Raw genomic sequence first — 17,450 nt, 5'->3', positions numbered from 1 at the left:
GGATGGATTTTTACTTTATTGGCATTTGCATATTTAATATAACAAGAACTCGGACTAACTCGGAAATCGAAAGACTGAGCGAAATACTTACCGAATAGAGCAAGCCATGATATGTTGGTAAATACAAAGTGAAGAACGGAGTGCTTTGTGAAAAGAAAATAATCAAAATTGGTACTAAAGATGATAAATCACATGACATTATGAAATATTTGAAATATAACGCGCGCGCTGATTGGCTAGCTAAAGCGACGTGTTCATATAATAATAATAATAATAATAACAATAATAATAATAATAATAATTAAACTCCGATAGGAAAAAGAAAGAATTCCAGGATAGAGCAAGTGATCTCAGGAAGAAAATATCTATTGCTAAGGCGGAGCTTGAAAGGCTAAGAGAGAATAGAAAACTGACCAAGAAAGGAAAGCGAAACAGAGCACTTCTGTTGGAAGAATGTAAAGCAATTTCATCTGCTGAACTTGTCAACTACATGGAGAAGAAGAAATCAGAACTGAGGAAATTAAAGTCAAGGTACATCAGAGGAAAGAAACAACATGAAGCAAGATCATTGAATAGCCAATTTACGCAAGATGCAAGGCAGGTATATGCAAAGTTTACAGAGATAGTGAATGGTAAAGAGGATCACCCTACGTATCAAAGAATCAAGAACATCGATCCCAATAATAACACCAACACCTTTGAGAATATCGAGGAGGCTAGCAGGTTTTGGAGGAACTTGTGGGAGACGAGAGGAACTGGTAACGAGAACGCTGAGTGGCTTCAGGATATGAAACAAGCAATTACTAATCGAGTACCGCCCATTGTAGAACGTGAGTGGAATCTGGAAGTCTCACAAGCTGTCAAGACCTTATCTAAGAAGAGGAACTTCAGCGCACCTGGCCCAGACAGATTGGTTAACTTCTGGTGGAAGCGAGCTAGCTCACTTCATGAAGGTGTTACCTGTGCATTCAAATCTATCACCAAGGACAGAGAGGCGTACCCGTTGTGGTTTTCAGAGGGCAGAACACGTCTAATACCTAAACCAGGAGATTTCTCAAGCGAAAATCAGAGACCCATTACCTGTCTTAACAATATCTATAAGTGGTTTACATCATGCCTCCAGATCCCTTTGGATAAACATCTGAATGATTACGACCTGATGGAAGGAGAACAGAGGGGGACAAAGTCCGGTTGCAGCGGAACTACCGACAACCTTATGATAGACAAGATGGTTACCCAGGACTGTCATCGAGGTAAACGCAATCTAAGCATGGCTTGGGTTGATGTCCGTAAAGCGTATGATTCTGTGGATCATAGTTGGCTAATTGAGATGATGGAAGTACACAGGGTCTCCTGCTGGATTGGCAATGTGATCAAACACCTGAGCGCAAGTTGGAATACTAAGATCGTAGCTACTACAAAGCAAGGGAATGAAACGTCCACCATCATTAGATTTCACAAGGGGCTGCCCCAAGGTGACGCCCTTTGTCCTCGCCTTTTCACACTGTGTCTTAATCCTGTTTCTTGGTTATTGAATGTGTCAGAGGGATATAAACTGTCCAAGCCTTTATCGACTAAAGTAACTCATTTACTTTATGTTGATGACCTTAAAGTCTTTGCTGCATCTGAACTTAAGCTAAACCGGGTACTTCGATCAACCTGCACTGCTATGCAAGACATGGGGCTTCAGTGGAATTCAAAGAAATGCAGAGTCATCAATGTACGAAGGGGCAAACAAGTTGAAGATGCTAAAGATCTCAAGCTCGACGAGACATCAGTGGTTAAGAAACTAGAGTGGGGAGCCAGCTACGAGTTCCTAGGGATTAAAGAGTCCATTTTACAAGACGAGAAGCAAGTACTTACAGAAGCAGCAATGGAGTATTTGAGTAGGCTATCTGTGATCTGGACAAGCCCACTATCTGATTATAATCGCGTCCTTGCTACCAACCAGTTTGCACTTCCGGTGCTCACATATCCTATGTGGACCCAGCACTGGCCACTTGCTGAGCTACGTATTATCGATAGAGAAACAAGGAAGATCATCAGCGGGAATGGAGGACGACATCCACTTAGCTCAACAGCTGTATTATATCTACCTAGAGAGAAAGGAGGACGAGGACTGCGATCCATTGAACAAGAGTATAAGCTGATCAAGATCAAGGCTGCTGTCAAACTTTACGAGAGTCCGGACCCTATGATGAGAGCTGTTCAACAGTTTGAAGAAAGAGCTGCAGACAAGGGATTCTCCTCTCTCATTAGTGATGCAAAGAAATTTGCCCAGGAACTGAGAACAACTCTGAACCTAAATACCCCTGAACCGTCATGTAGCCCATTAGAAGAACCGGAGATACAGATCAAGGGAATGCACATCAAGAAACACCTAAGAAAGCTGTAAATGAAAAACTCGTGGGGAAGGTTGAAGATCAACATTGGCAAGGAAGTCTACTGAAAGCAAGATGGCAGGATGATCAATTAAGTCATGAAGGTTGCTTTGCATGGCTTAACAAGTGGGTAAGCACTCCTACCCATTGTGTTGCAGGCATTATGGAATTGTACGAACAGCTAACCCCAACGAGAGTCTACTCCGCCTACAAGACGGGAACAACAGACAAGAATAATGTCACATGCAGAATGTGCGGCGAGGGTTCCGAATGTCTGGCACATGTACTGGCTGGATGTCCGTCTCTTGCACAGTCCAAGTACCTGGATAGACACAACGCTACTTTGAAAGTGTTTTTCTTTGAGATGCTAAGAGATCTCAAACTGGCTGATAGTACAACCCCATGGTTTTCTGATGTCAAACCCAAACCACTCTACAAATCAACTGACGCTGAAGCATACTGGGATGTACCTGTATATACTGACCACATGTATGTACGATCTAACCGTGTGGACGCGCGTTTCATCGACCACAATAACAAGAAAGTACTCATGGTGGAAATGAGCTGTCCGTGGGTTAACAACCGAGAAAAGAAAGACAAAGAGAAGACGAAGAAGTATGGAGCACTTAGACTTGAGCTCACAAAACAACACCCAGGATACACGATCTTGCAAGTGAACCTCATTTTGGACGCTCTTGGAGGATGGTCTAAAGAGATGGAGCCTGAGATGAAGAATATCTCTGGAGCAAGATACAAAGATGTATTACTTAGAATGCAGAAAGCGGTATTAAGCTGCACAGTGAACATTGCAAGAACATTTAAATTAATCACATCTTAAGGACATTTCAAACATTCCAAGTATTTAAACTGCATCTTAAGAACATTAATAATTGGTTTTAAGTGATTGTATATATTATTAATCCTGTCATGCTGGTAGGTTACGAAATTACGCCCTATCTAGCTTACCTAATTAGCATTCAAACGTGTTTACTGCTGATAATAATTTATTGAATTCACATAGCGCAAATCTCAATTGGGGTATTTTCATTTGCGCTGTATATCAGAAACCAGAGACACGCTAGCGAAGAATAATTCAAAAATATTTCAAAAAAAGCAATATAAAACGCCTGCTTATAATGAAAAACAAAAAACAAAAAAAAAAACAGGTTCTACGGTGTGCAAGTTATCGTAAAAATTGAGCACAAAACAAGCAGAACGATATTTTACATATTTTATTTTTGTCCTTTTAAAGTTCAGAACGTGTATGGTTCTTCAATGAAATCGTGAAAATTTAATTCAGCGGTTTTTGAGCGCCCGCACATCGTGTGCACCTTAAAACCTATTCACCAAAGTACAAGGAAATTTGAAAAAAAAAATAATGTGTTAAGTTATGATATTTATTTTAAAATTAATTAACAGGCGGGCAATCAATGAATAAATCAGACGAACAAGAAAAATGCAGTAAGTAACATTCCTATCAAATTTCACAAAAGGATGATGTTTTACGCTCATGACAAGTACGTAATAATTAGCCACGGTTATGTTTGTTAGACTGCGAGCTAAGTGTCTCTATTTCCCTTGGTCACTGTCCGTATGTCTGTACGTGTCGATTGGTCGAGGAAGATTGGTTACGAGTCAAAATAATCTTCCTCGACCAATCGACACGGACAGACAGACGGACAGTGACCAAGGGAAATAGAGCTCGCAGTCTGTATGTTTTTTAAATGGCCGGATTTGTTTCCTTTGTATCATGTACCCTTATTAGTTCAACTTTCAATCTGCAGTTTTTTGGACCTTTTTTGTTTAGAACTAATGTGCATACTTTTAGGTTTCCGAACTTTGATTTTAACTTGCTAATCATGTCTGTTCGTGGTTTTATTCAAGGTGCAACTGCACTAGCTGTCTGCGTAGCTTTCCTATCTGTGGCTTTGATAATTATTGTCCTCTTGCTTCTTTACATTTGGAGGAACATTAAAAGAAAAGGTATAATGTATTTTACTTATGTTCCTATGTTTCTGATAATCCTTATTTATTATTAATTATTCTTTATTTGTTGTATTTCTTTTGCAAAAGCAATATCTTTCTTGATGCATGTCGGCAAACAGAATTAGCAGAATTACTTCTACAAAGAAATTTTCAAACATAAAACATGCACTTAGATTTTAACATTCAACAAAACTCTAAACAAAACTCTCTTTTTTTTAATGTCTCTTGAAAAGAACCGACCGGGAATACCAATACGAAAAGGTAATTAATTTATTTAACTTCATTGCTATCTTATGTCAGTAATTATGCGATGTTTTATCGATTCTTTCATTTTTCTTCATAAATTTCAATATCACAGAGTCACCAGAAACAAAAAGGCAGAAGATGCAGTTTATGAAGTATGTGTCTATTTATTAATCATCATAATTTTAACGTTTTCCAACTAAATATGTGCTAAATATGTATATGTAGGTAGGTAGGGAGGGACGGAGGGAGGGAGGTAGGGGGGTAGGGAGGTAGGGAGGTAGGGAGGTAGGGAGGTAGGGAGGTAGGGAGGTAGGGAGGTAGGGAGGTAGGGAGGTAGGGAGGTAGGGAGGTAGGGAGGTAGGGAGGTAGGGAGGTAGGGAGGTAGGGAGGTAGGGAGGTAGGGAGGTAGGGAGGTAGGGAGGTAGGTAGTGGTGGAATTGCTTTATAAACATGACCTCAACATTTACAGGTATTGTCAAAGCGTAAAAGCTAGAAACTGTAACAATTAAATAACAATGAAATATTGTTGTTATGAATATCTTTTGTTTTGTTTTGTTTTATATAGAAATGTATATATAGGAGTAAAATATATGTCTTATATAATGAAAACGATAATATGTTTGATATTCTTTTATGATTTACTGATGATGTAAACGCTATTCCAACAAAAGAAAAATCTACTGTTTTAATTCTAGAATCCTCTTCTTGACGAAGTTTAAAGCATTTGTAAATAAATTTCGAAAAGTATCGGATTATGGTTTCGTTATTTGAATGAAATAAATCTAATGTAAATGTTGAATAATCTAATTGATTATCCCTAATAAGTTTAATCTTATCGTAAAATTCCTTTCGTAAATCATCATAGAACGAGCAATGATATAGCATATGAATCTCGGATTCAATGTTATGATCATTGCACAATGTACATAGACGATCCTCAATTTTTGTTTTATTGTATCTTCCAGATTCAATCATGAGTTTGTGATTGCTTATTCTTAGCTTTGTGAAATGTCTTCTTTGATCGAAATCATCAATCAAGTTTAAATAATTTTCACATTCATAATTGTCTTTAAAAATATTTAAAAATTGAAGTTTACTAGATACTGAAATATCAACCTTCCATTTTTCAAAATATTGGCATTTCATTTTATAGACAAGGTCTTCAAGTGTTTTGTTTGTTATCAACTTATTTTTGAATGTACCTAACTCACCTAAATTATAAAATTGAAACATATCTATAAGATTGGATTGAAAACATATTTTATCGCGAGAAAATAAAGATTTAGAAAAATAAAGAATGCTTGTTTAGTTATAGAATCATCAGGTAAAGTGATCAAATGATTGTAAAATTTCAAAAAGTATCAATAATTTTTTTTAGCGGAAATCTGCCGAGTTCTGATCTACTAGCAATATTTGACGCTTTTCTATTGATACCAAGATAATATTTACAATAGCGTAAATGCACTTTTTCTGTTTGACATTTATCCCAGTTTTCAAAGTTTTGTTTCTGATAGGCCCCCCAGACTTCGCATCCACACGTCATTCAATCTAATAATGTGTTCGCTTGTTTCGGCTTTAATTTTTTTAAATCAACAAGTTGAGTTAAATGGGGCTAAATGTAATTTAGGCAAAGTTAAAACCACAACTAAGCCTGCTAGCCTAAGCACCGTTGGCCAGCGGACCATCCATGCTACGCATGCGCCCACGCTCCGGGTGGCGTGTTCACTAGCTGGCTTGTAGCTTGTATGCCATCTTTGCATCCTTGCCATCGTACAATTTGCATTTCTTTGTCGCTTGCTTTTATCGCTTTTGGACTACCCAGTTAATAGCAATGGCCGATCCACCGTTTCCACAGTCTTCTCCAATTTCTGCCGAATTGCTAGAGGTTATTCAAGCCGCCGTTGTGTCAGCTATAGCAAACAGAGAACAACCAACCTCGTTCGCCCCAGCGAACACAACAACGACTTCGAGCTACTCAATGGGCATTTGTCGTTGGTCTGGGTCACTCGCCAGTACCACCGAAGCTCGTTACCCAGACTGTCACTGGGCGGTTTATCGATCTGAGCGACTTGCTGCTCGCTAACCTCACTCCAGCAACTGAGGACGAACCACAACAGATGTTGGACGGCCGGCTGGTGTTAACATCCAAGACGAAGAAAAACAAACGCCTCATAGAAGATATCCTTAGCTGGATGGAGGCCTTTTCTATCTACATGCTTGTGCTGACCCACACTGTATTTCCCCAATAGATGGGCTGATCTCACAAGATATAAGTTGTTGATCCTCCGCACTCATCGCCTGTTCGGCGAACGCTGTTGGCTCCCCCACTCGATAAGCCTTTCGAGAAACACAACTGACCAAACCAGTCTGCATCTCGTGGAACAAGGATAGATATGTGTCGCCTTTAATACACTCCTTGCCGGTACTTGCAGAAATGTAGAAATCAAAAAAAAAAAATTATTGTAAGCCCTTATGTCATCTCTTATTTTGCTTATTGCTTCGACACTTTTGGTCGAATTATTATCGCATTTATCACTAATTATTATGTTGATATATTGCTACGGCTGTTCTGCTTGTCGTATTAATATGGTATCCATCACTTTTGACATTTCTATATTGCATCAACCGTACCGTTGCCTATTGCTACGACAGTGTGCTTGTCGTATTATCGTTGCATTTGTCATTATTATTCATATTTTGCTACGACAGTGTGCTTGTCGTATTATCAATGCATTCGTCTTTATTGTTGCTACATTGCTACGACATTTTGCTTGTCTTATTACTATTGCATTAATAACTTATTGTCGAATTATTATCGCATTTATCACTAATTATTATGTTGATATACTGCTAGGGCTGTTTTGCTTGTCGTATGGTATTCACCACTTTTGACACTTTTATATTGCGTCAACCGTTGCCTATTGCTACAACAGCTTGCTTGTCGTATTATTATTGCATTCACCACCTATTGTTGCTACTTCGCCACGACAGTTTGATTGTCGTATTATTATTGCATTCTTCATCATTATTGCTATTTTGCTACGACAGTGTGCTTGTCGTATTATCGTTGCATTCGTCATTATTATTCATATTTTGCTACGACAGTGTGCTTGTCGTATTATTATTGCGTTCGTCATTATTATTCCTATTTTGCTACGACATTTTGCTTGTCTTATTACTATTGCATTAATAACTTATTGTCGAATTATTATCGCATTTATCACTAATTATTATGTTGATATACTGCTAGGGCTGTTTTGCTTGTCGTATGGTATTCACCACTTTTGACACTTTTATATTGCGTCAACCGTTGCCTATTGCTACAACAGCTTGCTTGTCGTATTATTATTGCATTCACCACCTATTGTTGCTACTTCGCCACGACAGTTTGATTGTCGTATTATTATTGCATTCTTCATCATTATTGCTATTTTGCTACGACAGCGTGCTTGTCGTATTATTATTGCATTCGTCATTATTATTGCTATATTGCTACGACAGTGTGCTTGTTGTATTATCGTCGCATTCGTCATTATTGTTACTACATTGAAACGACAGTGTGCTTGTCGTATTATCATTGCATTCGTCTTTATTGTTGCTATTTTGCTACGACAGTGTGCTTGTCGTATTATTATTGCATTCTTCATTATTGTTGCTACATTGCTACGACATTTTGCTTGTCTTATTACTATTGCATTAATAACTGATTGTCGAATTATAATCGCATTTATCATTATTTATTATGTTGATATATTGCTAGGGCTGTTTTGCTTGTATGGTATTCATCACTTTTGACACTTCTATATTGCGTCAGCCGTTGCCTATTGCTACAGCTTGCGTGTCGTATTATTTATTGCTTTCACCACATATTGTTGCTACTTCGCCACGACAGTTTGATTGTCGCATTATTATTGCATTCTTCATCATTATTGCTATTTTGCTACGACAGTTGCTTGTATTATTATTGCATTCGTAATTATTGTTGCTATTTTGTTACGACAGTTTGCTTGTCGTATTATTATTGCATTCGTCATTATCATTGCTATTTTGCTACGACAGATCGCTTGTCGTATTATTATATCATTCGTCATTATTGTTGCTACATTGCTACGACAGATCGCTTGTCCTATTATTAGTGCATTCGTCATTATTGTCGCTACATTGCTACGAAAGTTTGCTTGTATTATTATTGCATTCGTCATTATTGTTGCTACATTACTACGACAGTTTGCTTGTATTATCATTGCATTCTTCAATATTGTTGCTACATTGTTACAACAGTTTGCTTGTCGTATTATTATTTGCATTCTTCATTATTATTGCTACATTGCTACGACAGATCGCTTGTATTTCCATGGCACTCTTCACTTCATGGTTGCTACATTGCTACGACAGTTTGCTTGTCGTATTATTATTATTATCACATGATTCGCTATACCCCTACGTTTGCTTGTCGTTTATCCATGTATCCATCATTGATGATATCTTCTCTATTGCTAGAACAGTTGACTCGGCGTTTTACCGATGTATCCATCATTGATGATATCCTCTCTATTGCTAAAACAGTTTGCTTGTCGTTTTACCGATGTATCCATCATTGATGATATCTTCTCTATTGCTAGAACAGTTGACTCGGCGTTTTACCGATGTATCCATCATTGATGATATCCTCTCTATTGCTAAAACAGTTTGCTTGTCGTTTTACCGATGTATCCATCATTGATGATATTTTCTCTATTGCTAAAACAGTTTGCTCGGCGTTTTAATTGTTGATATGCAGTACTTCAATATTTTCTACATTGCTACGACAGTTGGTTTGTCGCATTGCATTGGCTTCGCTACCACCATCGCCCTCGCGAAGACTACTTTGCTTGTCATATTGCTTGTCTTGGTATTCCCCTTCCCTTCGATAGTCTGCATGTCGCATAGTACTACTTACGCCTCGACTTTCTCTGCGTAGCGTTGCTTTACCTTAAACTTCGTCCATTCGCTTCGCGTAGTACTCCTGCGTTTCTCCTATCATGCTGCCCTATGCCGCAGCTGTTCGTTTGTCTATTAAACGGCTTGGCATCTCGGCAGTTTGGCTTGTCGCAATTCGATAGCAACTTACCTTTACATCCCAAGAAGTGTGAGGGTCCGTCTTCCACCCCGGTAGTGCTAGGGATCTAGCTCAACTCAGTTAATCAACTGCCCGCCTCCCAACGAAGAAGCTTACCCGTTTGCAACTTCTTTTGGACTCCTGGGCCGATCGTCGATGGTGCCACCACGCAGCCAAAGTCGTTTGGCCGGGTCGCGCCTGTATTCGACGCAGGATCATTACCCTGTCCTGCTTCAGGAACCACCGTCACCCCATTCGACTTAATTCCGAATTTCATTTAGATTTGAGCTGGTGGCGAAATGTTTTGGAGTCCTGGAATGGCGTTAACTTCTGGCTTTACTCAGGTTTATCTCACCCTCCCTCGATCGTCGTGACATCGGATGCCTCGGTTGCCCTAGGTTATGGAATATTCTGGGGCGAGGACTGGTTTAATGGTCTCTGTTCCGTGAACCAACAGCTTAATCCATCACGTAGAAAGAGCCTTTCCATATTATCATCGCAGGTCATGTTTGGGGTTATGGTTGGCCCTAGCACCACATACTTTTTAGAACTGACAACGAAGCAGTTACAGCAATCCTCCACTCTCGCACAGCAAAGGTGTCATGTATCATGGGCCTGTTTTCGCTAAGGGTGTTTCATATACAATGGCAAAGCAAACTCTCCCTTGTGTGCGGTGGATGCGTCAATTAAGTATCTGGCCACTCGTGGTGATTCACCTGGCCCACTCTTCCTCCTTCAATCTGTTTTGCCTCTCAGTCGCACGATCTCTTCAGCACCAACTGGCTTATGGACATTCTGAAGGTAGGCAATGTCCCTGGCAACTACTCCAGCCACAGTTTCCGCATCAGCACGGCCACAGTAGCCCCCCACAACGGCGTCCCAGACCACCTAATTCAAACACTAGGCCGTTGGTCAAGCGATGCCTTTAGGGTTTATATTAGAACCCCGGTAGCCTCTCTGGCTTCGGCAAATCGTGTTAACTACACATTAAAGGCTCATTGCTCGACTAGAGATTAGCGTTTGTGCCCCTCTGTTGCTTTTGTTTTATTACTTGGTCCTGGGTGCTTGGACTTCGTTTGGTAGGAAGGTCCCATGGTAACCGGTCACATGTTCTCTACCAAGCACCCTTGGTCGAGGTCGGAAGTTGGGTTGTGGCCCGGTCGCCATGGCTACCTCCTTGCTGGGGGATATACTCGCGTAACCGGACCCCGCACTGGTACCTAGCCCAAACTTATTAGTTGATGAGTTTTAATTTGAATAAAGCATTTAATCCTTTTTCTCTTGTTTGATTCAAATGCGCATTAAAGTTACCGGTTGAACTTAATTTCACGCCTAAATATGTAAATTCGCTTACGACTTCAATATTATTATCATTTAAAGTGAAAGAGGGCTGATTAATTTTTTTACACGTTTTCTTTGTAAAAATCATGATTTTCGAACTTTTTTTCATTTACTTTCATTTGCTATTTAGTACAAAATTCCGAAACAGTGGCTGGCTGGCTGGCTCTTCAGGGATTTAATATATGACAATAGAAGGCAGGCAGGCAGGCAGGCAGGCAGGCAGGCAGGCAGGCAGTAACTCTTCAGGGATTTAATATATGACAATAGAACTCTCCGAAATTATTAATTTGACATGGTCTTTCTTGTAATGTATTTATGTAATCATAAATTGTTAGCGGTGCTCGTTTCCAGTCTTCCCGTTGTTTTTCATATGATGTATACTCTATTTAAAAAAACGTTGTCGGTTGGAGATCTGAAATCTGAGACCGAAAGGAACTGGGGTTGTAAGCTGTAAATTGTTTCGTAGTTTCAACTAATAGTTCGCAAAAAGGTATATCTAAATATACGAACTTTGAGCTTTGATCTGCGCTGGCAAATGGTCTGGCTTAGTTAATGTTGAATTTTTAACGAGAAAACACTCCACATCTCCACTCCGTCTCAGATTTTAGATCTCCGACCGACGTTTCTGAAATTGGTGTGTCATCTCAATGAATTCGTAAACATGTTATTTTCACAGAACACACTAGAAATGGAAGAAAACAAAACTTCAATCAGCTTGGTATCAGACACTCCTCGACAGAGCTCCTCAGCTGGTGAATATGAACCCATAAGAATTTATCGTGCTGATCATCCAATCGAAATGCCCAGCAGAGAAGATGGCTACAGCAGCACCTCCACAGAAACACCGAGTCATTATCAAGCACTGTCATATTCTAGTGCAGCTGGTTCATTACACGGAGAACAAGGTCTAACTTACGAACCCCTTCACCGTCCAAAGTTCGAAAAACCTAATGCTCGGCTTGCCGGCAAGAACGTACCAGATACTACGTACCAGACACTTGATGTTAGGCTAAACCCTACACATTACCAAAGCCTACAATCTCATAATGATATGCATCAGTTAGATCAAAACAACAGTAGTGACCAGTCTATTATATAAACAGCTTGTACCAAGAGGAGAAATTTCAGACACCAATAATTGATATTGATGTCATGTCCACTGATTATGAGTTAATGATAAAAGGGTAAATTTTACACCGTGAAAAGATGGAAAAACTTACTAACGTTTTGGACGCTGGTAGAAAGGAGTGTTTATACACTGAGAACAAGACAAAAAGAAAAAAATAAAACCAATGAGAACGAGGTGGGCAAGGAAACGAAAGAAACTATCAAAAGACAAAAGCGTGGGTTAGTTAAAAGTAAAACGTTCATTAATCCCGATGGGACTTAGAGTGCCCAATAGGTGAATAAGCCGCATTTCTTTGGTCTTGCGAAAGTCTAGTGATGCTAAGGACAAAGAGTAATTTCTTACTTCATCTAAAGCAAAGCAAAAAAAGACTCCAACAAAGACTACAAGAATGTAAGCAACAAAGCATTAGGTATGTTTAGACATGGACACGTCCAAAAAATTGAACTTGCAAGTGAAAACAACTGAAAGTGCATTTTCGATGCGATTGCCTGCCAGAAAGGAAGAAAATATACCACATGAACTGTTTCACTTGTGACAAATGGAGATGGTGAGGAAGAAATGGCATTTCTATCTTAGGAGAATCTGTGATTTGATTGGAATTGGAATTTACTTTTTACGTCACACGAGTGATTGCACACACTAATTTAATGAAGTATATGCAACATCGTATTGCGTCTCTTAACTCTATTTAAGTTGAGCAATGCAGTCATTTGAGGCAACACATACATAATATTGGTAACTCAGGAATACTCCTTTTTCACAATTGTGTAAGTTATACAATTCTAAACGTTTAGCCGATGAAACTTTCCGACTACTACTTTGATAACAAACTTTCAAACTACTATTTTGACAACAAAGTTAGCAATACAAATAAGGTCTCATAACTACGCAAATATAAATACGAGTATGATACTCTATCTGTTTTGTGAGAAATAATAAGCTATTCCCAAATTTTTGTCAGTTAGAATAAGAATAACGTAAAACAGTGGAGTGCAAATAATATAGAAGTGAACTAAAGAGTACTAGTCAACATGTAATAGTCAAATTGCCGCACAAGAAAACAATGTAATTAGGGTCCACTAATGTGCATTAGTCTGATAGAGTGCATACCATATATCCATGAAACACTTCGTAAGAAATTGCACAAAATTAGTTAGTTCGCCATACCTCGGTAGAGCGTAGACCTTCAAAACTTTTCATTATTTTGTACAATTTGGTAGTTAACTTTTTCACGAGTATATGTTATGCGTTCTTTCTATTTCATGGGTTTAGTACTTTTCCTCTATTGATGAGATAAATACTAATGGTTAGTACTAAATGGTACTATAAAACAATATAAAACAATGGATTAATTGCTATTAAGTGCTAATTAGTACTACTTAGGCCCCGTCCACACTATGGCGGATAAATTTGAATCCGAATTTTTATTTATTCGGTTAGGCCTAGCGTCCACACTAGTCCGGGCGAATCCGGAACAATTCTTCACCGAAAACGAATTTTTACGAATACGGTCTCCAGAGTGTAACGATTTGAAAACGCCGGCTAGCCGTATTAGTATGGACGGAGAACATTTCGTATCCGAAATTTTTCGAATACGGTGACGTCATGATTGTCATGAGAACATGGCGGGAAGGCTAAAGATTCACCGCGGGCTCAATATCATCTTCGATGCACATGCTCACATGAAGCCTCTTATCGGAGTAGTGTGGACGCGAAACAATTTATCCGTCATGTGTGGACGGAAAACCTTTTTCTTCGGTTTCGGTGTGAAAGTTGCGGATTCAAATTTATCCGGCATAGTGTGGACGGGGCCTTTGATAGTTCCTATTTCGTGAATAAAGTGATTTTACTTAGCCCGTGCACCGAACATGAATAATTAGTGACTAGAGTGGTTTTCATAAACCCGTGAAATATACTCTAGCTTTGTATTGATGAGATAAATACTAATGCTTCGTACTAAATGGAAGTAACTAAACAATATAAAATGGATTAATTGCTATTAAGTGCTAATTAGTACTACTTAGATAGTATCGTATTTCGTGAATAGAGTGATTTTACTTAGCCCGTGCACCGAACATGAATAGTTGGTGACAAGAGTGGTTTTCGTAAACACGTGAAATACACTCTAGCTTATTTAGTAATACAGTGGGACCTCTATTGAGCGGTCACCCTCGGGACCAGAAAAAGTGGCCGCTTAATAGAGGTTGGCCGCTTAACAGAGGTTCAATAAAAAAATCGTGTTTTCGGCAATTAACTATAATGTATTGAATCTACACAGTAAAATGGATCGTTCGACTCTTAATACCGTACACTGTTAATTAGAATTACTTTTAGATATAACAAAACACAATTAGCGATGAGTGCGCATTGTATGTCTACCCGCAAGCCAAGCCACAAAAATGAGATACAGAATGGTGAAACTGTTCTTGGACATATTCCAAAACTTATGGCTTTATGGGTGTCAAAATTTCTAAAGAGAGCGACGAATGAAGGCAACGTTATTGTGAAAGGCAAGCGTGTGAACAGAGGGGCAGGTTACGGTTTGGAAATTCCAAGTGAGTGCTGCTTCACAGGAGACGAGTTCTCTATTCAATGGCTTAAAACAAAACTGGAGGAGCAAGGATTTTTATAGACGTACACTATTGTTATCTTGTAGCAGAACAGAACGTAGAGCTTTAATACTTTACATTTTCTCTTAGCTGTGGTAGAGAGCGGATATTTACGTCTTGTTTGATTGTCGTTATAGCTAATAAACTTCATGTTACGACGCATTAAATTACAATTATTCTTGTTATTATCAATTGTCGCCTATTCATTCTAACATCTCACGTGAAACATTTCAACAGGAGGCTTACTGGCCGCTTAACAGAGGTAATAAAAGCAATAAATATTACCGTTGCGGTAGGAAAATAGTGACCGTGACCGCTTAATAGAGGTGGCCGTTGAATAGAGGTACTAAAAACAGTAATTTAGTGGCATATTTTTTGGGACTTTGAAAGGTGGCCGCTGAATAGAGGGTGACCGCTTAATAGGTGGCCGCTTAATAGAGTTCCCACTGTATTACACTATAGTTCTTTTGTTTTTATTTTGTTTGTTTGACTATTACACTCTAGTAGGCGACTTGCACTAAGAGGTTTTTGCTATGCGAGAATGTAAAAAAAAAGATGACGGATTCGGGTATTATTTTAGTGATAAAAGGAAAGTTAGCGCACTAAATAACGATATAAATCCCCTTTTCTTACGAGATATATATTCTTAGTAGATAACTAAAGTAGATTTTCGCTATTAACTCGCCAAGAACAATAAAAAGGTTTTTTTTTGCGCTACGATGTGAAGACCTACGAAGTGTTTAGTCTTGTTTCGCCGGCTACATGACCTCAAAACATACCATATTTTCCCTCTTCCTGGCGAATGAATAGCAGAAATCTACTTAAGGTATCTATTAAAAGTATATTTCTTGCAAGAAAAATGCATTTTTCAAGAATGAAGTTGAAAAATACTTGAAATTTTTCGACAAGAAATCGTTGTTTTGAGGTTGTGAAGTCGGCAAAACAAGACTTAACACTTCATTGGTCTTCACATCGTAGTTCTTTTTTTTACTCTTCTTTTACATTCTCGCAAAGCTAAAATTCTGTAGAATGCCAGCCACAATGGTCGGTTTAATCACGTGACCTCTTAGTGCAAGTTGCCTATTAGCGGATTAATGAAAACCACTCTAACAGTCAAAGCTGAAGAAAAGAAGTCAATGAACTACTAAATATTATGCTTACTATTTTTAAAAATCTTGATTTCACTTGGCCCGTGAAACAAAGTCAAAAAATGAGTGACTAACAGCCATAGTAAAACAAAAGAAAAGTAGAAATTTCTGTCTACTGCGCTAACTGGTACTAAGCAACACTGATAAAACAGTTCAAAACTATAGAGAACAATAATTGTAAAAAAAAGTTACGCCCTCGCCACATCCAAAATGCTGAAACATCGCCCACTTTGACATATGTGCGTGACTCAATGGCAGCGAGTTAAGGAATCAGCGTGTCACTCGAAAATAAAGTTTCACACTGTTGGGTTCGAGTTAGATAATTCGATTCCGATTTCAACCATGTTTATCATCAATTTACTTATAAATGTCAGAGTGGGCACTGTTTCAGTGACCGAGCGCTTAATCAAAGAGCAAAACTCGAAGTATTACCTCCATCATTTCATCATAGCTTGTTAGTACAGACTTGCTATGATTAAATAGCACTATTTCATTGCTTGCTATTTAGAAACAACACTATTTCACAAATCGATTGTTGTTGCTTTACTTTTTATAATGGTAACTTATCCCAGTGGAATTCTGATACCTTTCCCACGTTTGTTGTTGTTCTGTTGAAGAAAAAAAAAGGCAACTTCCATATTAACTTTCATTTACAATGAACAAACAAAACAAATTGATTAATAAATAACGAAAAAAACAACAGATAAATTAAAAAAAAAAACTTTTAAAACTAATTAATTATATCCATTTTGAAATCACTGACGATTTCTGCAATCTGCCTCTCAGCAGCGATTTATGATGGTAATTAAACTGAGTGGAGTGCAATTTGGACCAAAATCATACGAGTGATGAAAAAATTGCACACCCGCGTAGCGGGAGTGCAATTTGTTAATCACAAGTATGATTTTGGTCCAAATTGCACTCCACTCAGTTTAATTACCACTCAATCCTATCCTTTTTGTAATCATACACATGACTACAAGACTACATGAAAAATAAATGTTTTTTTGCTTTTGCTTTTTTGTTGTAAAATCTAAATCAAAAAGTGTGAAAATGTCCCAATTCAATTGTTGAAAAGGCTTGTTCCATTCTCTTCTCTGATTGGCTGAATATAAGAATTCTGTTGTGATGGGTTATTTCAAAAAGATGCGATTAAGAGCTCAAATGGATGCGATAAAGAGCTCCTAAGAATGCGATTTGGGAATTAATCGCACTCTTTTGAACCAATCAGATTGCAGGATTTGGTAGTGATTACAAAAAGGATATGATTAAATGAGGAAATGAGAAAGAAAGAACGAGAAAAAATGAAGGGAATTTCAGTTTAAGTTTGACTAAATTTTAGTAAAATTTAATTTTTGAACCAATCAGATTGCAGGATTTGGTAGTGATTACAAAAATGATATGATTAAATGAGGAAATGAGAAAGAAAGAACGAGAAAAAATGAAGGGAATTTCAGTTTTAGTTTGACTAAATTTTAGTAAAATTTAATTTTAAATGTAAGATTGCAGGAT

At 38.2% G+C, this 17,450-nt stretch overlaps 2 protein-coding genes and 1 pseudogene across 3 annotated transcripts in view; 2 read left to right on the top strand and 1 right to left on the bottom strand.

Annotated features, from left to right (window-relative positions):
- LOC148913212 (neural cell adhesion molecule 2-like) overlaps nucleotides 1-14,483 on the top strand; it is a 31,860-nt gene extending 17,377 nt beyond the window's left edge. Inside the window, exons 8-12 of the mRNA XM_089026000.1 lie at nucleotides 3,801-3,842; nucleotides 4,266-4,364; nucleotides 4,601-4,628; nucleotides 4,726-4,765; nucleotides 11,729-14,483. Of these exons, the coding sequence (XP_088882126.1) occupies nucleotides 3,801-3,842; nucleotides 4,266-4,364; nucleotides 4,601-4,628; nucleotides 4,726-4,765; nucleotides 11,729-12,151 (632 nt within the window). The 3' untranslated portion in view covers nucleotides 12,152-14,483. The remainder of the gene's footprint in view (nucleotides 1-3,800; nucleotides 3,843-4,265; nucleotides 4,365-4,600; nucleotides 4,629-4,725; nucleotides 4,766-11,728) is intronic.
- LOC148913213 (uncharacterized) lies at nucleotides 107-3,941 on the top strand (annotated as a pseudogene).
- Nucleotides 12,809-17,450, bottom strand: part of LOC148913211 (uncharacterized) — a 42,767-nt gene continuing 38,125 nt past the window's right edge. For both annotated transcript variants that reach the window (XM_089025740.1, XM_089025739.1), the window contains one exon: nucleotides 12,809-16,546. In XM_089025740.1, coding sequence (XP_088881866.1) covers nucleotides 16,502-16,546 — 45 coding nt within the window. In that variant the 3' untranslated portion in view covers nucleotides 12,809-16,501. The remainder of the gene's footprint in view (nucleotides 16,547-17,450) is intronic.

This window comes from Actinia tenebrosa, unplaced genomic scaffold (assembly GCF_029948245.1).
Source record: "Actinia tenebrosa isolate PJP-AT-01 unplaced genomic scaffold, QUT_ActTen_1.0 PGA_scaffold0__85_contigs__length_37466705, whole genome shotgun sequence".
NCBI lineage: Eukaryota > Metazoa > Cnidaria > Anthozoa > Actiniaria > Actiniidae > Actinia > Actinia tenebrosa.
Note: the sequence above shows the minus strand (reverse complement) of the source record. Positions and strands in the feature narration are given on the sequence as shown.